This window comes from Vidua macroura, chromosome 7, assembly GCF_024509145.1.
Source record: "Vidua macroura isolate BioBank_ID:100142 chromosome 7, ASM2450914v1, whole genome shotgun sequence".
Taxonomy (NCBI): Eukaryota; Metazoa; Chordata; class Aves; order Passeriformes; family Viduidae; genus Vidua; species Vidua macroura.
The window spans coordinates 38,918,204-38,942,055 of NC_071577.1; the positions used below are offsets into that span (position 1 = coordinate 38,918,204).

General features: G+C 45.9%; 1 protein-coding gene across 1 annotated transcript in view; it reads left to right on the forward strand.

Annotated features, from left to right (window-relative positions):
- LOC128809689 (ly6/PLAUR domain-containing protein 6-like) overlaps positions 1-23,852 on the forward strand; it is a 28,401-nt gene that overhangs the window by 3,817 nt on the left and 732 nt on the right. The window contains exons 2-4 of the mRNA XM_053981854.1: positions 18,050-18,204; positions 20,241-20,339; positions 23,355-23,485. Coding sequence (XP_053837829.1) covers positions 18,093-18,204; positions 20,241-20,339; positions 23,355-23,485 — 342 coding nt within the window. The 5' untranslated portion in view covers positions 18,050-18,092. The remainder of the gene's footprint in view (positions 1-18,049; positions 18,205-20,240; positions 20,340-23,354; positions 23,486-23,852) is intronic.

A 23,852-nucleotide genomic window follows, 5' to 3' on the forward strand; every position in this document is an offset into this window, starting at 1 on the left:
TTAAGGATGGAAGTTGCACTGCTATTAAGTTGTTTTCAGCTTGTATCTACCAAGCCATGCACTGCTCAAACATTTAATAGGGTACAAAGCATCTTTGGGGCATTTAACAATGTTTTAAAAATTCATATCACCATCTTCTTATTTTTCCCAGATAACAGAGATTTAAAACAGCTTCTACCTTGGGTTTAGATCTAATATTCAAGTGGGAAAAGGGAAAGAGGTGCTTTTTTCAATGTTTTTTTTCCTCAGGAGTGTTTTTTTTTTTTTTTTTTTGTTTTTTTTTTTTTTTTTGTGGGATTGCTTTATGGAGCAAAATTTTAATTGAGGCAACCAAGAGTGTTGTTAAATGAATGAATATTTACCTGCTTTGAGTTTTATATCCACTAAAATATTTTATCTGGAAATGACATTTGGTGTTGTTTGATTTGGTGTTCAGAAAACAAGGCCTTGGCTTCTTGGAACTGGCAAAATAAAAATCTTGAGCAGTTTAACAGCAACATTCCCAGCTCCAATGTCTGTGCCCAATGCCTGTGGAAGTTGATTTTTACAACTCTGGGTCTTATCCTGGTTTATAATTCCATTTTTTTTCCCACGGTTGGGACACTTGAAATTTTTCTCTCTTTCTTTCTCTGTTGGATGTTGGGATTTTTGGGTTTTTTGGTGTCTAGTGAGGTACTGATGGGAGTGCAGGGTTTCTTTGGCTGAGGAATATTCCCATCATGAAATATTCATTAACTCCCCAACCTCCCCTTCCTCTCCAGCCTGGCCAAATGCCCTGACGGATCCAATGGGAGGTTGTGTAATTTGACAAAATCCTCTCTTCCCTAGGAAACCATCCTGAAAATGGGATCTGAGGGATGAAAAAGGGGGAAATAAGCAACACCACAGGCTGGGTCCAGCTGCTTTCTCCCCCGTCTGCAGTGAAAGGGGACTGGGGGAACCATGGGGTGGGATTTGAGCTGGGCCTTGTTGCTCCCCTCACCTTGAAAGTCTGCTGGCAGTAAAACTTTTTAGCACTTCTAATAATTGAAAAGTCCTGGTTTCCTCGCTGGAATTAAATGCCTTTTAGTGGATTAGTTTGAATCACATCCACTAAGAGCTTGATCATCTGCCAGCCCCGAGAGTTGGGCCAAAGCTTTGTAAATTAATGAGCTCAAGGTGATTAGGACAGGTTGGGTGCTTTGGACCCTGCACCAAATTGTCCCCGTGCAAGGTGTGGAGCTCTGGGCGTCTGTCACTTCTTTTTCCCATTTTCATTTGGATTCCTTGGCTGGGAGGGGGTTTTGGGAAGGGATTTTCCTGGCTTGGCTGCCAAAACCATGAAGGGAACCGTGTGATGCCACGTGAGAATTATGTTGAGGTCCCAAAAGTAGAAGCAACATTATCAGCACACTTGTTGCTGGGATAATTCCAATTCCAGTCTCAATCCAAGGGTATTTATCCTCGTATCCAGGATCAATCCACGGGATGTTCTATGGGAAGATGAAACACCTGAAACCTCTGTGGGAAGGGGTTTTTAAGTCTTGCAGCCACGTTTTTCTGTGAATGGAAAAATATCTTGGGACAAATAGGTTGGTACATCTTTATTTAAAGTGTGGGATTTTCACAGAGTTTTGTGGACTCTGGAAAATCTTCCCCCATGGATTCTTGGCTCGGAGTCGAGGAGAGGAACTGAACTTTTATTACCCAACAGGGCAAGTTGTGGGGATGGCTTTAGCACACACCTTATCTGCAATTTCCTTCTAAAAAATGTGGTGACCTGCAGTAAAATGTGGCTTTCCTTGGAGGCAGGGAAGACTCTGGTGTTTCCTAAACTCTCAGGTGATGGAAAAACTGAAAGGTGTGCACTGCACATCCAAGTTCACACTGGTGCCTGTGGTCCCAAGGACAGTTTGATGGATTTGAGAGTGAAGGCCTCGCTCCCGAGGCTGATCCCACACCTGCCTGGCATTCTGCATCTTCAGGAAATTCCAAACCACTGAGTTTAGTTTCGTTTGGTTAGAATTCCTGATAATTACGTTCATTGATGCCAGTGTTTATATTCAGTTTTTCTTTCTGATCAACAACCACGGAGGAGGGCTGGATTTAGAGAATTCTTCCCAATCCAAACCATTCCATAACTCATATTACCATTGCTTTGCCAGGGACATTTTTCCTCACAGTCCTTCCCGTGTTTCTCTGAGCACAGTTTATGCTGTTGGGTATCAGAAGCTTTCTGGAGGGAGGATTATTTTCAAGGTGATCTGTCCTGAAAAGATTCCATGTGCTTCCAGCAGCTGTCAGCAGGATCTGGGAGGGCTGGGCGAGCACTCTTGGGCCTGTCTGAGCTCTGTTTGTTGGATTTTTCATGTTATTTTGAAGTGTTTCGGGTAAGAATTCAGTATCTGCCTGTTCTTCTCAAATGCAAAATTCCTGCAGCTCACCCGACTGGATAATACAGCACTTCCTGAGTTGGTTTTGGGTCTCTGATGTGTAAAATTGAGCACTGAGGTTGCTTAAAGCAAACATCACCATCAGCAGGTCTTTGGCTGCTGTTGGTGAGAGGGAAATCTCCTGAGTCCAGCCCTTCGTGGGTGGAACCTTCTGTGGCAAATCCTGGGGTGAGAATTTGGATTCTCCCTCAGGTGGGACCCCACCTGCAGAGCTGGGTCCAACACCAGAAGGTGCTGGGGCAGATCCAGAGGAGGCCACGGAGCTGCTGCAGGGCTGGAGCCCCTCTGGAGCCAGCCTGGGAGAGCTGGGGGTGCTCACCTGGAGAGGAGAAGGCTCCAGGCAGAGCTCAGAGCCCTGGGAATGTTCCCCTGGAGAAGGGAAGGCTCCAGGCAGAGCTCAGAGCCCTGGGAATGTTCCCCTGGAGAAGGGAAGGCTCCAGGCAGAGCTCAGAGCCCTGGGAATGTTCCCCTGGAGAAGGGAAGGCTCCAGGCAGAGCTCAGAGCCCCTTGCAGGGCCTGAAGGGGCTCCAGGAGAGCTGGAGAGGGACTGGGGACAAGGGATGGAGGGACAGGAGCCAGGGAATGGCTCCCACTGCCAGAGGGCAGGGATGGCTGGGAGATTGGGAATTCCTGGCTGGGCTGGAATTCCCAGAGCAGCTGTGGCTGCCCCTGGATCCCTGGCAGTGCCCAAGGCCAGGCTGGGGCAGCCTGGGATGGTGGAAGGTGTCCAGGTTGGAGCTGGATGATCCCCAGGTCCCTTCCCACCCAAACCATCCCGTTGTGCCTCCAGCTGTGGCTGGGGGCTGCATCTCCCACCCCATTCCGTGTGCTCCAGCTTTGGGAAACGAGCAGCTCCTTGGGAATGGCTGGGGCTGGGAGCTTCTGCCAGGACCTCCCTGTGTCTGTGCCCTGATTCAACCACAGCCACACCCCAAAGGAGCCCACGCCGGGATCCCGCTCCGCGCGTGCCGGAGCTCAGGGGCTGATGAGACGGGAGCTGTGCCTGGAGCTGGACATTGAGATTCCTGTGAACCCTCAGGGTAGCACTGGAAAAATGCTCTTTTGTTCCCAGTTTTGCACGGGAAGCTCATTTTTGGCTTCTTTTAATATCACAGCTCGATCTGGCAGGGAGTCAGAACTTCAGCTCCATGAGCTCATATCTCTGGCACAGAGCGTGGCTTGGAGCTCCACGAACCAGCCCCTGATAATAAATGAAAAATGTGAGGTATCTGCAAGTCTGTCCTAACAGGAGAAGGTTGTACAGCACATTTTTCATTTCTTCTCTTCCGCTTCGAGGTGAAAAATGAATTTTTCTGAGCTGTGATCAGGAGTCCAGAGGATGAGCAAGCCCAGGGGGGGAAGTTCTGGGTTTTGCTCTGTCTCTTCTGTGGCTGTTGGGGCTGAAAATCCACCTGATCTCCCAGAGTGGTGCCTCCACCTGGGCTGGGATCTGCTCATGTAGCAGAGAATTGGAGCCATGAGGGGTGAATGAATGAATATTTTCATATTTTTTTTCATGTTTATGGCTGCCTTCCATAAATTTAGGAAGGGATCTTAGAGCTCATCCCATTCCACCCCCTGCCACTGGCACCTTCCACTATCCCAGGTTGCTCCAAGCCCTGTCCAACCTGGCCTTGGAATTTTACTTTATTTTTATTTTCCTTTTGGTATTTTTAAATTATTATTTACTGAAAAACTCTAATGGAAAGACTTAAAACATTGATTATTTCCTATTCTGAAGCAGACAATTTTCACAGCCAGGCTGGGCAAAATTTTAGGATTTAAGGTGTGGAAGAAACAAATTCCCTGTGGAGGGATGAGACTTTTCCTGCTTATCTGTTAATTCTGTTGCAGAGAAGGCCTGGATTATAAACAAAAAACCAAAGTGTGTTCAAACTTCTCTTTGTTATTTTATCTTAATTTATTTCTCTGACATTTTGACCTGGAGGAATGCTCCACGTCAGGTGATTCTGGTAAACAAAGAGCACACACCTGAGCAGAGGTGGGAAATTGTTCCCTAATTAATTCCTGGTGCTCCTCCCACTGCTGGGTGACTTTAAAGGAGCTCAAGGAGATCCTGGCCCCTGGTTTGGTCCTGCTCACCTCGTCCTGCTGCTCTGGAGCTCTTTGGTTCCCTGTCCTCTACACAAAGGTAGATTTTAAAATCACTTTTTGATTTATGAAAGGTTTTTATGGAGAAGATGAGGGACCTGGATGGTAAAGGAGGAGTTGGGACTGCCCTGCTTGGGCTCCAGTGCTTGGGAGCCCAAATTAATTCATTTAGGAATTGTGATGCTCAGAGCTGTGGCCTCAGTGATGAGTTTGTGTCTAGAGCTGCACTGGGGGTAGGGGGCAGTCAGGTTTTTGGGTGGATTCCAAGATTTCTGCAGGATCTGGGTCCTGTGGGAGCTGCTCCCAGTCAGCCTTTGCAGGAGGATGCTCTTCTCCCTGAATTCTCAGGTTTTGGCTTTTATTTAATTTTCCAGGCTCTGTGCTGCTTTGGTGTGCAGCTCTGAGCTTCACATCAAGTGTTGCTGAGCTCTCTGCACAGAGCAGGGAGACAAAACAATTCCTTCTCCAGCTGGGCACCAAGGACAAATGATCCAAAGCTCAGGCCCAGGAGCACAAACAGCGTGGGCTGCAGAGAGAAAAACAAGCAGGATGGGACTTGATCACCTCAAGCTGGAAGTGGCCAAGGAACTGCAAGGTGCAAATGGAGCAGAGCTGATCCCAGTGAGAGCCCCCGGGAGCGCTCGTGCATTTTGGGACCATTTTGGTTCCTCTTGGCTGCAGCCCTGGCTGGGCTCTGGTGCTGCCCAAGGTGGATCCATGGAGGAGATCCTTGGAATGAATCCCTGCTTTGTTCTGTCACTCTGCCCAGCCTCTGCTCCAGGTCAGCCTTCACAGGCATCACCCCCACTCAGGGCCTCAGTGTCCCTCTGGAGCTGGGATTTGAGGCCAGTGGGAGCTTTCCTGCTGATTTCAAGGAAAACAGAGCAGCTGAAGTGTCTGCTCCTGGGAACTTCAGGTCTCCACCTGGTTTTGGAGTCATTTATTTTGAAATATATTAGCAAATCTTCTTGACTTCCACTGGGCCTCACCACCCTCACAGGGGAGGATTTCTTCCCAATATCCCATCTAATCCTGCTGTCTCTCAGTTTAAAGCCAAAAGTTGTGGCTGTCCCTGGATCCCTGGCAGTGCCCAAGGCCAGGTTGGACAGGGCTCGGAGCAGCCTGGGACAGTGGGAGGTGTCCCTGCCATGGCAGGGGATGGAACTGGATGAATTTTAAGTCCCTTCCAACCCAAACATTCCATGATTCCTTGGATTTTATATTATAATGCGAATTATGATGTTAAAATATAGGATAATTATAATAATATGCAATTAGATAAAACAATAAATTATAATATTTTCATATATAATCATTGCAACCAGCTCTGACACACTGCAGGCCTTCATTTCCTACTATGACCAGAGCTGACCTCACTCTTGAGCTGGCTGGAAGTGCTTGGTGCTCACAGAAAGAAGAAAATTTCCTTTTCTAAATATCTGTCTTCCCTTATTACTTTGAGATGTTTACATAATTAGACGTCATGGGAATTAAAGCAGTGTTTCAGTGCCAAAAACTGGTATTGTATTAGCAAGTAATCTATATTTTTATCTATAATATCCTTGAAAAGGCCATCATTCCCTAGAGGATTCCTGACCTGATTTTTTTTTTTTTGTGAGGCCTCAGTGACATATTAAAAAAAAAATTAATAAAAATAGTGGCACAAAAAATAATTTGGAATTCCTTTTATCACACCTGTTTCCATGTAGCCTCTGGACCAGTGGGATTTTTGAATTTCCAGCCCATTTTCTAGTTAGTCTCTTGGCTTTAGGGAGCAAATTTTCATCATGCTTTAATCTAGGCTGTTTTAATTTAAGTTTTCTTTTCTTTTCTGTAATGTTGTGGACTGGCCAGGTTGTGCTCTCTGCTCTGTCTTGCACAGGCTGTGCTGATCCAGGGGAAATCCTTTGGCATTCCCAAGATTCCTTCACCCTTCTGGAGGTGGTTTCTCAATGATTAGGGAGCTTAAAAAGAAATATAGCAAAATAGAATGATGCCAGTGTATTGCTTGAGTTGGAAAACAAAACCATACAAAGCTTTGGTTCAAATATTTCAAATTTAAATGGGTTTATTTTGTCTTAAATATTCCTTTGTGTTTGTTGTGGTAAAGCATGGAAGTGTTGTGGAATGACTTTATTGGAAGCCTTTTTTCTCCCAAGGAAAAGCAGGAAGAGGTGCCCTGGGAGGGTCATTATTTACAGCAGTATTTGTGACTGTCAGCATGGAAATAATTGGCAGAAAAGGTCAATTTGTGAGAAACCAGCAGCTGAAAAATCTGTATATTTTCAACGTTTCCCTGGTCAGACACGGATTCCTCCACGAATTCGGGGTAGGATGAGAGCGGAGATCAGATCTAATGAAAACCAATCAATCACAGGGGAACACGTCAGCGGAGGCACAGGGAAAGTTCTGGATCGTGGCCTGTGGAATTCCAGGTGATTCATGAGGGAAAATGAAGCCCTGGTGAAATCACGGGGGCACATTTTGAAAGGCTTTTGTGCTTTTAGCATGTTCTGGAGGTGAGTGTTTGAGGCAGATGAGTTGGAGCACGATTTTGAGGGATTCTTCGTGTGAGATAACATCTCTGAGCTGGCAGACTCCTGAATTCCTGGTCATATTCCAAAAAAACCTTGGGAAAGTGGACTTGGTAATGCCAAGGGGATGAGGCATTCAGATCTAGGAGAGGTTTAAAGTTTAATTAACACCAAGGAGGGGCTCAGTTTTAATTGATGTGCCACAAAAAGCTCCTGTTTTCCTCATTTGCTTGTGGGGTGAGGTAGAAAGGGATGTGGTGTTTCCAGGGCCTAAAGGGGCTCCAGGAGAACAGGAGAGGGAATTTGGATGAGGGATGGAGGGACAGGACACAGGGAATGGCTCCCACTGCCAGAGGGCAGGGATGGGTGGGAGATTGGGAATTGAGAATTCCTGGCTGGGCTGGAATTCCCAGAGCAGCTGTGGCTGCCCTGGATCCCTGGAGGTGCCCAAGGCCAGGTTGGATGGAGCTTGGAACGAGCCTTGAGCAGGCTGCCCCAGAGGAGAGTGACAGAACAAAGCAGGGATTCATGAAAAGGATCTCCTCCATGGATCCACCTGGGGCAGCACCAGAGCCCAGCCAGGGCTGCAGCCAAGAGGAACCAAAATGGTCCCAAAATGCACGAGCGCTCCCGGGGGCTCTCACTGGGATCAGCTCTGCTCCATTTGCACCTTGCAGTTCATTGGCCACTTCCAGCTTGAGGTGATCAAGTCCCATCCTGCTTGTTTTTCTCTCTGCAGCCCACGCTGTTTGTGCTCCTGGGCCTGAGCTTTGGATCATTTGTCCTTGGTGCCCAGCTGGAGCAGGAATTGTTTTGTCTCCCTGCTCTGTGCAGAGAGCTCAGCAACACTTCATGTGAAGCTCAGAGCTGCACACCAAAGCAGCACAGAGCCTGGAAAATAGAAAAGCCAAACGTGAGGCATCAGAATGGGATCACCTTTAAGGTCCTTCCCACCCAAACCAGTCTGGGATTCCATCAAAATTCTTCCAAGCACTTGTGTTTGTCTCCACCCTGCACATCCCACTCCCTTCCCACCTCAGCTCCTGCTCCCTTTCCCTGCTGGTCTCGGGCAGTGTCCAGCCCTTTGTCCTGGCTCCTGGGTGTGTTTATTGTCCTTCACTCCCCTGATTTTTATGTTTATTTCCATTTTGTTTTTATTTTTCTATTACCCAAACCAGGGTTTTCCATTCTCATGGGCACTGGGTGTTGGCCCCATGACCCTCAGGATTTATCTCATGAGCATTCCAGGAAGATCCTCAGTTATTTTCCCCACCCCTTTTAATCTAAACCCATTTTTAGGAAGCTTTATTCATACCAGCATTATTTCTGCCACAAAACAGAAATATTCTGCTTATTGTGAATAAAATGTTGTTATTTTGGAAAAAATTCCACTATCCAGGTACTGTAATTTCAGGAAAAATCACTTTTTCTATCTTTAGGCACTGTTGTTATTTGCAGTTAACCCTGAATAAACACAGCAAATATTCCATGAGCTCCAGGGAATTATTTCTGGTGGGTTGAAGGAACAATTGGATGAAAAAAAATAAATAACCCCTAAAAACCACCAAAAGAACTGAAAAAAACAACAACAAAATAATCCTTTTCTGACATTGCTTAAAAATTTTAAGGTCTGTTTTGAGGTGAAATCCATGAGGATGTGAGCCTGGTTTTCTGCTAGCACAACTGTTGAGTAGCTTGGTTTATTTTATTTATTTAATAAATATTAAATGATTTATTTACTCTTACTAAAAATAAATTTATGCCTCAGCTTTCTGACCTGTAGACAATTATGGATCACAGGAATATTTGCCTGTTTAGCTGTGGAACATAACAGGATTTTTCATTATAATATTGTGTTGTGCCCATAGTTTTCATTGTGTGATAAATACACATTAAAATTGATTGACAGTGTTTGTCTACAAGGGAAATCCAGGGAGAGTAAAGAACTTGTGTAAAGATTCAATGAGAAATTAAATTTCTAAGGAAATGGGTGCTGGGGGAGTGAAATACCCCTGCTTTACTCCTGGAGTTTTCTGCAGTTAATGCACTTTATAAATGCTTTCCTCCAAACTGAACTTGGAACAGCAAAATTGCTCATTTCAGCTTAAAAAAAATGGATTAAAATTAAAATGAATTCAGTTATTTCAGAGCATTTTGTCCATCTGTAAATTGTAATGACATAAAAAGGAGTGACTTCCTGCACAAGGATAAAGGATTCCCTGTGGGAAGGCACCTACACTGCTCAGCTTTCCAGGACATTTATGTGATAAAAAAACAGGGAGAAATCAAAAATTTCCATCTCGGGAATATCCACGGAGGCCCCTCATGGTGGTGTTGGAAGTTTGAAACCATCCTGGGAGCGGTGCCTAGAATGGGGATGGAGTTTTACAGCTTCCCATCGTGCTGGGGATGAGTTTTCTCTTAATTAGCACTTTTTTTCATCATCAAGTTGGAAAAATAAAGGAATTAAATGGCTTTTTCTGGGAGGAAAAGTGGTAATTAATTGGCCTTCGAATTCAGATAACACTGGAAATTCTTAAGGAGCAGAGAGGTTTTTTTTGGGTTCTGCTGGGTTTTGTTTTTTCTGGAAAAACTAATGAAAATTGTCATGAATTAAGGATTTGTTCGCTCCGTGGATTAACCAGACAGCTGAAAGTACATTAATTAGTCAGTTCTCATTTGGGCTTATTGCATATTATTTAATGATCTGTAGATTTTCTAATTTATACCAAATAAAAAACGCATTAAAACTGGAATGGGATAACTTTGAGTAAAGCTTTTGCAGGAAAATATCTGAAATTTGGTGTCACAGGATAGAAATTACAAAATCAGATGAATTTTGCCTTTTAAATATAACTAATTTTGGCAATTTCTGCAAGGAGATTTACGACAAAATCTGTTACAGTCCTTATGGAGCAAAGGGTGGCAGCAGAAATTATAAAATAAACAAGAAACTCTTATTTATTTGGGTTCACACACACACGAGCTACTTTATCAAGATAAAAATGAGAACGAGGTACTTATCTAAAGGATCCTTGTACGAGGCTCGGGTCCTTGGCCATTAGATTTTACGGAGCTGTTGGAATTGTACAGCTGGGAATGGCCAAGCCATTCCCAATTCCCAGTTATTTCCCCGAGGGTTGCTGCGGCATCTTCTCCAGCCTGGTTTGAGATGTTCTCTCTGGAAATGTGGAGAGCAGAGGTGTTGTCCTCCTAAGCGCCCTCTCCTTTTGTGGCTCCCCTGGATTTTTGGTGCCTTGTGCCGAAGGGAATTCGCGTGCGGGTCGGGAAATAAAAAATGGGATGAACTCTGGGTGAACTGCCAGGGGAAGGGAGCCCTTCCATGGCCTCGTCCCTGCGTGTCCAGGGCTGGAAAAATGACACATGGTGTTTGTTAACTGCTACATGCATATGTTAAATTATTTGGGGGAAAACCACGGCATTACAGCGGGAATTGGGAAAACCGGGATTCATTGATATCTCGTCATTGAGGAGAGGAAAGGAATAATAACGGTGCAATCAGCGATGGGTCAAAGCACCCCTCAGAGGGGAAAAGGCTGAAATTTTGGCTGGGTTCATAACAATAAAACCTCATTTGCTGGAGGTGACGTTGGCGGGGCTGAGCCGCGGCGCTGCACAAAGCTCGCTCCGGGCGGACGCCGCGCGGGTTGCGGCTCGGTGCCTAATCTAGCATGGCAAATGTGCGAGGTGATGTCCCAGAGGAACTGTCACAAATCCCGCCGGAGAGGCATCAGGAGAGCGGGGACACAATGGTGCAGATTGATGTCTGGCTTTATTAAAGCACAGTTTGGCGCAGGAGGGACAAACTCCCTCTTTCATGTCCCCGTCAGCCTCTAATCAAAGCGTTTCTTATCAAATACTTCTGGCGCAAAGATACTGAATGCAGAATTGCAGGGAAACGGGGGGGAGAAAAATATCTTTCGGAGGTGCCCTTTTCACCAATTAGAGCTGGAGATGTCACTAGGCTGGGGTTTAATTTGGCCCGAGCACGCTTGGTTAATTGGGTAGAACTCATTTTTGTAATCAGGAGGGTTCGGAGCTTTGGTGCTCTGCTTTGGTCTCCCCCCAATTATTGCCCGTGACAGTCTCACAGCCAGAGCCAGAATCCTGCCCGCTGGAAAACGATGGGATTGTTTGGGGACCTATTTTCCCCATCATCCCAACGACCCGCCCTTGTCATTTTTTTACTGCTTGAAATATTTGTTGCTGTAGCACAAATGAGATGCTCCAGGAGTTTACCCAGGTTGACCTTGGGCTCAGCGGCTGTTCCTTTGATCCTTTAAAAATACTGAGGATCCTCCTGCTCCCAAGGTTGTCACAATTTTCTTGACTTAATAAGAATTTCACCTTAAAACCTCATCCCATTCTGTGTAAAATGCTACAAGCTGGATCATGGACTAGAAAAGTGGTTTTTTGACAGGTTTCATGTCTTGGTTGCAGCTTAGATAATTTTCCAGCTCTTGTCATAAACACGGAATACGTTCTTCTCCTGGGTTGTTTTTTTTTTTTAATTTCCCTTGTTTCTTTGGCATGGTTTTGGCTGCATTTTTTTTTTGCTCATGCTCCACTATTCTTTCCCTTTTTCCCAGTAACTGGGATGCTCTTGCTTGGTTTAAGTAGGAAAGATGGCCCAGGATGCTGTTTCCACATGGAACAAAATTTAATTCCATACACAAACTCTGTTCCTTGGGACTTCATTTTCTTTTTCCCCATGACAACATCACCACCCTGCCCCTTTCCAGTGCTGTCACCAACCCTGGACCAGCAGTCACAGCCTCCCTGTCCTGAAATTCCGTCCCTGGGTGTTCCCTTTCCTCCTTTTGCCACGAGAGTTTCCCGAGGAGGAGGAAGGCAACGTGTGATCCACAGAAATCTCATCCCTGCCTTGGGAAGAGGAGCCCTTTCAGCTGCCCCAGTGAACTCAAATATTTATTTAGGGAATAATTTAGCTGCTCTCCTCCCCTTGGCCACTGGAACTCGGCAACTGGGAGTTTTTGCTTCTTATTAGCAGGAAAATCCCAGGATTTCTGTGCTCACGCATGGTTTCCTTATCCTGTCTGTGTGGAGCCGGGCTGTCTGGAGGCTCTCCGTGCACTGAGGTCAGCCCGTGCGCCGAGGGGCTTCCAAAATTCCCAGACTGAGCAAAATCCTGATCTCCCACATCCCCCCAGACTTTCTGCCCTTGTTGCCTCTATTGCAGGCTGTGCAAAAACCCGGGGATAGGTCTTGAAATGATTTGTTGGATCATCCGTGTCCATTTTCCTGATGATTCAGAGACGTTCATGGTCACCGGGTTGAATATTCCGTGTAATTTAAAGGAAGGAAAAGTGGTGTCCCTGCACCACACTCATGGAGTAAAAAGGGAATGAATTATGTCTCACTTGGAATATTTCACCCGCTCAGCTTGACAATTAATTTGCAGAAATTATATTTTCTTATATCAAGGGGTGGCTGAATTTTAAGTTCACTTTTTTTCCCCTGTCCTTAATGCCAAATATAGAGTGTCTTAGATATTCTAGTCAAATGTATTTATTCCATCCCTGTGTTTTTCTGAAGCCTAACTATCCTGAGGATGAACAGAAGGGAAATTTTACCCCAAACCGTTAAAAGACGGAAGGACCTAAGAAAAGTTTCGCTGGTGGGACTGAAAATATGAGTTGAAAATAGAAGCCAAGTGCTGGCTGTAAAATAACCTTGGAATTGCATCCTGTGCAAGATTAAATTGCATCCGAGGGAAGGCGGCGTGAGAGGGAACATATTGTCCCCCCCTTCACTTCCCCAGGTCCAGAGCTTTTAGCTCAATGAACTCCGGGCTTTGTAATTAGCAGCAAGGCGATTAGATGGGCCACGTTCCTGGGAGTAATTAGTGCACTAATTGTGTTTGATTGTTTAATTACTCTTGCTCACTGTAATTGAGGAGAGGCAGCGAACCCCTCTGCAAGAGCTCCGAGAGGTTCCTTGGATACAAGAGCTTTACTACATCCATTTTATGGGGAGGGGGATGCACATTTAACCATTCCTGGGGTGAAACTGCCAAGAAAATCCCCTAAATGGCACACGGAAAAAAAGCTGGATTTGGAGGCAATTCATAAAAATTCCAGGTCTTTTTCATAATCTTTTGACGTGTGTGGTGGGAACAAAAAGAAATAAATAGAATAGACACAAAAAGGCTGAGCAGGATAAAGGAGAAGGGGGGAAAAGGCAATTAGAGCTGGAGAAGTTGCAAATAGTCCTTGGGATTGTTGTCTGGGATCCGGCACGGCTGCCAGATGGAAAACGTTCCATCGCCATTCCGATTTGTCTTTGGACAGTGCTTGGATTCAGAAGCTGGAGGGAGATGAAAACTAACCCCAGTATTGTAAATTCAGTCATGGGAAGTCCAGCCTGTAGCTTTGCGCGACCTGGAAGAAAGGCAGGAGGAAAATCCGCGGAGTTATTTGGGCAAGTCACACTGGGGATGTGCATGAGGGAATTCCTGGAGGGAAGACTCTGCCTCCAGGAACAGCTCCTCCGGCCTCGCCAGGCCGCTCGGAGTTCCCATGGCTTTGTTTCCCACTGAGGAATAATCACCCTAAGGCAGAGGAAGGATGGCCCAGCTGACCCTGCCCAGCCTCGTGCTGAGGCCTCGGCGGTTTCTCACAGATGGCGTTGCCTGGCCATGCTGTGGTTGCTGCTTTAGGCCTCAGAAAGTCTTCTGCCCGCTGAGAGGGAACTTTTGCTGGCTTGTTTCACTCGAGGAAGAGTTGATTTAGGGAGCTCTGAGATGGGAGGCCCTTCCAAGGGGAAGGATAAGAGGGAATGTCAGGATGAAGTTAGCTGGAACCTTGTAGGAGCTTGGAGGCGTGGCCCAGACAGCGAGGAGGAGCTGGAGGAGGAAGGATGAGATGAGGCGTCAGCAGAATCATCAACCTCCCGTGAGGGAGAATCATCAGCCTCCCACCAACCAGGCAACTTCCCACGGCTCTGGAAATCCAGGGAGAGCAGGGAAATGCTCCGTCTCCCCTGGGAGCAAGGTGGAGGGCCCTGAATGCCACAGCCTGTGCCGTACTTGCGTGAGGAGAACACCCATGAATCAGGAATTCCTTCCTGCCTGGCTTTGGCTGAGTGTTTGTATGAGAAGATTTGGTGTCTGACTCCCTTTTTCCCCCCCTTTTTTTTTTTTTCCTTCCTGGAACGGTGTTTTTACTGCCAACTTGCAGCTGGGCCCAGCTCGTGGGTTTGGTTATGGTCAGCCAGCTGAGCCTGAGGAGGACAAAAGGGACAAAGCCATCCTTAAAAATAACTGTCCCCTCCATCAACACTTCTCCCCTAAATCCAGAGCTCCCATATCCGGCCTCCTCTCCAGGGAGGGTTGGGACCTTCCATTGTCCCCAGCTCCGGTGCCAACGAGGCCGAGTTGTCCCCTCCCTAATGAGACCTGACGGGTGGGCAACCGGGCTGCTGCTCGGGGCCTCCGATGGTTCATTTGCACCGTGGCGGGGCAAAGGGCAGGCCGGAGGGAACGGGAACGGGAACGGCCTTCCCGCCTCTGCCCGCCGCTGGAAACTGACTGCAAACTGACTGCAAAATCCAAACGATCCAAACCCAAACGTGGGCCTGGTGCGGCCGTGCCCCCGCCGCCGGATTCCCGGCGGGGACGCGCCAGCTTCCGTTAGGTTGGGATGAGCGCTCGGCTCCACCGCGCGAGGAGCCGAGGGGAAAAAAAAAAATATCTGCCCGTGCCTCGTGTCTGCTCTGCCAGCTGAGGGTTAGCCCTGGAGCAGCTGGTAGGCCACCAATAATTCTTGAAAATAGAAGTTTTGTACAAAGTTTGGCTGTTTTGGCTGAAAGTCCTGGATAAAAGGGGCTTGGGGGTGAACAAAAAACCCTTTATGCCCTTGGTAAAGCTTCTTTAGGGCTTATAGGATTCCTAAAGAGAATTTGCAGAAATTTGGAATTTTTGTAGGATTTTGGGAACCAAGCAAATTTTTTGTCAAATGTCTGGAGACAGTGCATCCATATCTGTATCGATATATTTCTATTTCCTTCCTTATATTTTATTTTTATGTGTGAGTGTAACACCAAAGAAAATGAGTGTGCTGAACACTGAATTAATATATAATTAATGGAATGTTTAATATATATTTATATATGAAATATATTTATTAATATATGAAATATATTTCATAAATAATTTTTGGATATTGAATTCTCAAGTATTTAATGTTACTTCAATGCAAAATAATTTTTGCCACTCCACTCTCTGTGAAATATCATCACTACCTTAAATGTCACCGAATATTTGCCCCCCATGAAAGACAGAACTATGTGTACCCCTGTGCTCATACTCAAAATATTCATGGAATATTAAATATTTAGGTTTCTGGCACTGGGTCTTTCCATGTTTGCCGAAATTCCTGGTTTTGCCCTACCTGTGTGCATGGAATGAGCAGGTGGAATGTACTCATGGTGACAATAATGGTGGCAGGTGCTTGCTATATAAGGACTTCCCTAAATTCCACAATTTAAAATTTTGGCCCCGCTTGCCTTGCTCTGGACAATTTTCTAGCCCAAAGGATTTTAAAATTGTAATTATTTGCCTGTAATTAAACCGGTTTCAAACAGAAAATGGAGGTGGGGGAGCGAATTCTCTCCGCTCGTTCACGGTTTCTTGCCACTCATTAGAAGCTGGCAATTAAGGCCTTTGCAATTACCAGCGGAAGGATGCAGATGTTTTTAGGGAGCAGCTGGAGGATTTCTGGCACCAGCCACTTTTCCAAACTGACGACTGAGTGCTGCCACACGGGATTTGGAGTGGGGCTGGGTGAGCAGTTGGTCCCACAAAAGGGGCGCTGGGAAAACCAACGTCCTCAACTGGAAGGCTCTGATCAGTTCTGCAAAAACAAAAGAGTTTTGTGCTTCGGGTGAGCAAACCCAACAAATTCTTGTCTCTCTGGGAGGAATTCCTGCCGTTATTTCAACCTTGCTGTGCTTTAACTTCAAATATCGCCATAATGGTTGGATTTGATGATATTGGAGGTCTTTTCCAACCTTGATTCCATGACTGTTTGTCCTTTATGTTGATAATTTGTTCATTATTGATGGGAGTTGGAGCTGAGCTGTGATGAGCTCCTCTTTTTGGGATGTGAATCTTCATTTTTTGGTGCTGTAGCTCAGGATCAAATCCTCATTTTTTTGCTCCCGGCGGTCTCACTGCAAACTGCTGATGTCTTAAAATGAAGAGTGGGGCTTGTGAAACCTTCCTGGTGTTGTTTGGGATAAAAAAAAAAATTAGTCCCAAATTCCAAATTCTGCCTCCAGATCCCACATGGGATCCCCATTTCTTTCATCTTCCACGTGGTTGGGAGAGGTTTGTTTTATTTCCTGTCTGCTTCTAATCAGGATTTCATTCTCCCCTGGCTGAGAGGGATCAATGGAGTAAATCCAGAATTCCCTCTTCGTAAGGTTAAAGCAACAAAGTTCAAAGCACCGGGCTGTGCGTTATCTTTTTTCCTCTTATTATTTTCATGGATTTCACTGTGTTTTAATAAAAAAGCTGTTTGCAGATAACAGCAGGGACAGCGACAACCTTTGTGCTGCTGGTCCTGGGTGGATTTCTGCTGTGGGACAAACATTTGGAGGTGACGTCCCCAAACCCGTCATAGCTTTCCCGAAAAAAAAAAAAAATCAACAAAAAAAATATTTATTAGATAATAACCACCACACATTCAGAGCTGCCGAGGAATTATCTGGGTGTTGCAGATCTTCTGGTTGATCAGGATGGAACAGCTCATCCCAACTCCATGTGTTCTGGATGGATTCCAAAGGAAACCATCGGCTCCAGCCGGGCTCAGCAGCCACATCCTTTCAGGATTTTCCTGTCCTGTTTGATTTTTGAGGCGCTTCCATAATTTTTAAAGGTTTCTAATAATCTGAGCTGTGTATTTAATGATTTTTTTAGCCTTGTCTGCCCCTGGATGGCTCCCCACAGCCTGGGTAGAGGGATTGGGATGCTCCTGAAAGCTGCTGGATTTGGGATGGCCTCGGGAGTGGTACCACAGTGGTTATTTGGTTCTGCTTTAATTAGTTCCCATCAGTCAGGGACTTGGGGAAAATGCACCAAATTATTTATTGATGGTGTAATAAGGGGAATAAACCCCTTTGGAGCATGGATGAGGAAAATCCAGTGGTGACTTTGTTTGCAGCTCTGAGATGGAGGCTTTTCCAAGAGGAAATGCCAAGATAAAATCAGTAGGATCGTGGCGATGTGGCCCAGCCAGTGAGGAGGAGTCAGGAGGGAGGTGGAGGTGAGGTGTCAGCAGAAGCACCAACCTCCTGTGGGACCAGCCAACTTCCCACTGCACTGGAAATCCAGTGAGATCCTTTGTCCAGGTCTTTTCCAGCGACCAAAATGTGCTGTGGAGGACGGGGTTTTACAAATCAGAACCAACCCGCTGACACTGACAGGGAAATCTGGAGAAATTTGGACTTAAAGAGAAAAAACATTGCTTTTTCTCCTGAAAGGCAGCATAGAACCAGATTAACGGGGTCATTTAAACTCCATTATCCATTCCTTTTAGCTCCATATCTTCCATTCCTTTTAGCCACGCCGTATCCTCATGGATTTAAGTGTTTCACCTGCAAAAAGGCCTCAGATAATTACGATTTTGGTGTTTGTTGATGCCAAAATAACCACAGGAGTGGGAGGCTCTGGGGCTGGGTCATGGGGACGAGGTGGTGGCCAGGTCCTTGTGGGTTTGGGGTTTGCTCTGCTCATCCCCAAGGAAAGAAGGGGTTGGCCATGGGAATGGCTGCCCAGGGAGGTGGTGGAGTCACAATCCCTGGAGGTTTGTAAGGAAAGCCTGGATGTGGCCCTCAGTGCCGCGGTTTGGGTGACAAAGGGGTTGGACTCCACGGTCTCAGAGGTGTTTTCCAGCCTGGATAATTCTGGCATTCTGTGCCTCTGCCCAGGTGGGGATTCTCGGCCGCCGCATGAGCAGGTCCTGGCCGGGCCATGGCCTGGCAGCCGGGGCTGCTCCTGCTGCTCCTGCTGCTGCCCGGCCGCGCTCCGGCCGCGCGGAGCCGCGACTTCACCGCCAAGGACATCGTCTACCTCCACCCCTCCAGTAAGTCACCTCCACCTCCTGATGCCCTGAGTCTTTTAGCTTTTGTATTTTCCAGGCTCTGTGCTGCTTTGGTGTGCAGCTCTGAGCTTCACATGAAGTGTTGCTGAGCTCTCTGCACAGAGCAGGGAGACAAAACAATTCCTGCTCCAGCTGGGCACCAAGGACAAATGATCCAAAGCTCAGGCCCAGGAGCACAACCAGCGTGGGCTGCAGAGAGAAAAACAAGCAGGATGGGACTTGATCACCTCAAGCTGGAAGTGGCCAATGAACTGCAAGGTGCAAATGGAGCAGAGCTGATCCCAGTGAGAGCCCCCGGGAGCGCTCGTGCATTTTGGGACCATTTTGGTTCCTCTTGGCTGCAGCCCTGGCTGGGCTCTGGTGCTGCCCAAGGTGGATCCATGGAGGAGATCCTTTTCATGAATCCCTGCTTTGTTCTGTCACTCTGCTCCAGGGCAGCCTGCTCAAGGCATCACACCCTGGGACAGGGACAAGACAAGGGAAATATCAGTTATCTCCTGAGCCTTGAGCTTCTGGATTTGCACTCAAATTCCCACAGGATCCCTACCCAAAAGCCACTTCCAGTCATCATTTCCATGGTCCTCAGAGGCCACTGGAATACTTTCCAGCAAGGCACTGGGCTGCTGTGTTTCTCTGTAACCACATTTCAACTTGTCACATCTCTCCTTCATTTTTCCCACTTCTTTTTGAACCACGGCTGTGTTTGTTTGCTTTTGGCTCTGCCTTTAACCTGGCTTTACATGGAATTGTGGAATGGTTTGGGTTGGGAGGGACCCCGTTTGTACAGTCCCCACTCTCGTGGGGTGGAAGAAAACCCCAGTTTTTGTGGGAGGTGTCCCTGCCCATTGCAGAGGGTGGGACAACACGGGCTTTAAGGTCCCTCCCAACCCAACCCAACCCATTCCATGATTCTGTGTAAAACTGGACCAGAAGGGTTGAAAGGACACATGGGGTTATGGGCAGCTGCTGAGGCACCGACAGCCTTGACTCCAGTAACTCCTGGAGCAATGGAGTTGTGCATCTTTAGATCTTCAGTCTGTTCACTTTATCTGACACAGACCTATCAAATTCCACGAGAGCAGGGTGCCCGTGGAGCTCTCCCTGCCTTCTCTTCCCACAGAAAACTCACTGCTTCACACGCTGAAAAATTTATATTCTGTGCAAGCAGGATGAAATTCCTGTTTTACATCACAACTGTGACCTCTCAGAGGTGCAGGGTGAGAGGGATTAATTTAATTATTGTGTTGTCCCAGCCCCACCAGAGCTGCTCCTGGGTGATTTCTTGTTCCTCACAAGCTGAAAGGAAACAATGAAATCCTCTTGCTTCACCTCTCATTCCCAAACAGGACCCAGAGCGAGGGGAGGAGGTGACGAGGAGGAGGCTGAAGATGTGGCCCTTGGGGCTGCACGGGTTCAAAGTACTGCTAAAGGTGACCTGTTCACCATTTGGCTTCTGAGAAGGTGGCAGCACCTTGAGGAGGGATTGAAAGTGCCCCAGAAGTGCTGCCAGGAGAGCAATTAAGGAATTAGCCCTGCTTTGGTGAGATGAATTAGGACAGAGGCTGCTGTTCAGAGCTGGAGGTTCAGCAAAGTGGTTTTGTTCCCTCTGTGAGCCTGCCTCGAGCAGGAGCAGCTCTTTCCCTCGGCGGGACAATTCCCAGAGTGTTTCAATCCACCTGGTATTTCGTTATCGGCACCGATAACGCCGCAGTGCTGGATGTGAGCTCTGATTCCAAGGCAATGAGCATTCCCAGCTCCCATTAGCTCCCTTTGAAGTCAGCACTGGGCACTTTGGCTGGGCACACACAGCTGGAACGAGTCCACGGCGACCTAAACGTGCTGTGGGGGACGGGGTTTTACAAACCAGGACCAACCCGCTGACGCTGACAGGGAAATCTGGAGAAATTTGGATTTAATGAGAAAAAGATGTTGCTGTTTCCTCCCAAAAAGCAGATTAACGGGGTCATTTAAACTCCATTATCCATTCCTTTTAACTCCATATTTTCCATTCCTTTCAGCCACGCCGTATCCTCATGGATTTAAGTGTTTCACCTGCGAAAAGGCCTCAGATAATTACGAGTGCAACCGCTGGGCTCCGGATGTTTACTGCCCCAGAGGTAACAGCCCCATGCCAGGGCTCCATCCCAACCCACCTGTCTCTGCCAGGGAGCCCCATTATTCCCAGAAATGTGGAATATGGGATTCTGGAGTTAATCCTTTGAGCTTTTCTGTCTCCTTGCAGTGGTTGAGGTTGAGGACTTGGAGCTATTCCCTGTTTTCCCCCGGCTCAGCTGGGGATTCAATCAGGCTGGTGTTGCTTTCCTGAAATTCCTGGTTCGGGTGGGAAGGGACCCATAAAGCTCATCCCATTCCATGGGCAAGGACACCTTCCACAATCCCAGGCTGCTCCAACCTGGCCTTGGATGCTTCCAGGGATCCAGAGACAGCCAGAGCTTCTCTGGGAATTCCATCCCAACCCCTCCCCACCCTCACAGGGAAGGATTTTTAAGAGTTTTATTTCTTTTCCTGGTGAACACAGGAGCAGTTCTGGCTGTGTTCACCTCCCTCCCCTGTGGCACAAATCCACATTCAGGGCAGCCGCGGCTGGAATTTTGGTGTTTTCAGCGGTTTGATCCCATAAATCCCCTTGGAGTCTGAAATTGGGAACAGCTCAGAAAAACCCTTTAATGCAAACGCTCAAATATCAGCTCTGAGCTCCCCAGGTCTCCCCCTCCTTCTCCAGGAGGAGACAAAGAGGAGAAACAAAACCATCACAGAACATCGAGATCATCCACGGCCCCAGTGAATCCCATTTAGCCGGCTTGTTTTGGGATTTTGCCTTTGGGAAATATTTACTTTGGAAGGGGATGACCCCACTGTGTTTGCAGCCCGTGTCAGGCCCGTTATCAGCCCCAGAATTTGCTTCCTTTGAGCTCAAATCAGCAGCAATAAAACCCCCCCAGGCTGGCATGGGATGAGCCCAGTATTCCCAGATGTTCCTTGTTTTGGCAGGAGAAAGGGGCAATGGGGAATTGCACAGATAAAATTTCCTGTGTTTTTTAGGGACAAGGTCCTGCTTCAGCCAGCACATGGTCTACAACAAACATATCAAAAATGTAATATTTTTAAAAAATCTTGTGACTTGATAAAAATCTGGGATTCCTTCCCTGTTTCTCCTGCTGGAGGACTCTCATGGAAAGGGAATTGGGCAGATACAGATTTCCCATGTTTTCCAGGGACGAGGTACTGCTTCAGCCAGCACATGAGCTACAATAAACACATCAAAAATGGTATTTTAAAAAAATCCTGTGGTTTGATAAAAATCCAGCATTTCATTCCTATTTCTCCTGCTGGAGGACTCTCATGGAACAGGAATTGGGCAGATAAAGATTTCCCATGTTTTTCAGGGACAAAGTACTGCTTCAGCCAGCACATGGTCTACAATAAGTCCATTAAAAAAATCTTATTTTTTAAAAATCCTGTGGTTTGATAAAAATCCAGCATTTCATTCCTGTTTCTCCTGCTGCAGGACTCTCATGGAACGGGAATTGCACAGATAAAGATTTCCCATGTTTTTTAGGGACGAGGTACTGCTTCAGCCAGCACATGATCTACAACAAACACATCAAAAATATCATATTTTTTAAAAATCTTGTGACTTGATAAAAATCTGGGATTTCTTCCCTGTTTCTCCTGCTGGAGGACTCTCATGGAACGGGAATTGGGCAGATAAAGATTTCCCATGTTTTTCCGGGACAAGGTCCTGCTTCAGCCAGCACATGATATACAGTAAATACATCAAAAATGGTATTTTAAAAAAATCCTGTGGTTTGATAAAAATCCAGCATTTCATTCCTATTTCTCCTGCTGGAGGACTCCCAGTGAACGGGAATTGGGCAGATAAAGATTTCCCATGTTTTTCCGGGACAAGGTACTGCTTCAGCCAGCACATGTTCTACAAAAAACACATCAAAAATGTCTTATTTTTTAAAAATCCTGTGGTTTGATAAAAATCTGGGATTTCTTCCCTGTTTCTCCTGCTGGAGGACTCCCAGGGAACAGGAATTGCACAGATAAAATTTCCCATGTTTTTCTGGGACAAGGTACTGCTTCAGCCAGCACATGGTCTACAATAAACACATCAAAAATATAATATTTTTTAAAAATCTTGTGACTTGATAAAAATCTGGGATTTCATTCCTGTTTCTCCTGCTGGAGGACTCTCATGGAACGGGAATTGGGCAGATACAGATTTTCCATGTTTTCCAGGGACGAGGTACTGCTTCAGCCAGCACATGAGCTACAATAAACACATCAAAAATGTCTTATTTTTAAAAAATCTTGTTGTTTGATAAAAATCCAGCATTTCATTCCTATTTCTCCTGCTGGAGGACTCTCATGGAACGGGAATTGCACAGATAAAGATTTCCCATGATTTTCAGGGACAAGGTCCTGCTTCAGCCAGCACATGATCTACAACAAACACATCAAAAATATCATATTTTTGAAAAATCTTGTGACTTGCTAAAAATCTGGGATTCCTTCCCTGTTTCTCCTGCTGGAGGACTCTCATGGAACGGGAATTGCACAGATAAAGATTTCCCATGATTTTCAGGGACGAGGTACTGCTTCAGCCAGCACATGATCTACAACAAACACATCAAAAATGTCTTATTTTTAAAAAATCTTGTTGTTTGATAAAAATCCAGCATTTCATTCCTATTTCTCCTGCTGGAGGACTCTCATGGAACGGGAATTGCACAGATAAAATTTCCCATGATTTCCAGGGACGAGGTACTTCTTCAGCCAGCACATGTTCTACAACAAACACATCAAAAATATCATATTTTTTAAAAATCCTGTGATTGGATAAAAATCCAACATTTCATTTCTGTTTCTCCTGCTGGAAGACTCTCAGGGAACGGGAATTGGGCAGATAAAATTTCCCATGATTTTTAGGGACAAGGTCCTGCTTCAGCCAGCACATGAGCTACAATAAACACATCAAAAATGTCTTATTTTTTAAAAATCTTGTTGTTTGATAAAAATCCGAGATTCCTTCCCTGTTTCTCCTGCTGGAGGACTCCCAGGGAACGGGAATTGGGCAGATAGAGATTCCCCATGTTTTCCAGGGACGAGGTACTGCTTCAGCCAGCACATGATGAGGGCCAGCGGGGAGAGCGTCTCTGTCACCAAGCGCTGCGTGGCCCTCGAGGAGTGTCTGAGCACGGGCTGCACCTACCTCAGGCACGAGGAGTACAAGGTGGGCAGACCCTGGGGGGAAATGGAGAAAAAGTTATAGAATTTGGGTTTCTTCTGTAAGTATAATATGTGCAGGTACAGATAAGAATGGAAAAAATTAATATAATGTAATATAATGTATTATAATGTAATATAATATAATATAATATAATATAATATAATATAATATAATATAATATAATATAATATAATATAATATAATATAATATAATATAATATAATATAATATAATATATTGTATATATTTTAATTATTATAACATAGTATAACATTTAATATTCTATGTATATAATCTATATACTATCATGTATACTATTATATAGAATATAATATTATATATTATATATGTTATATGCTATATATTATGA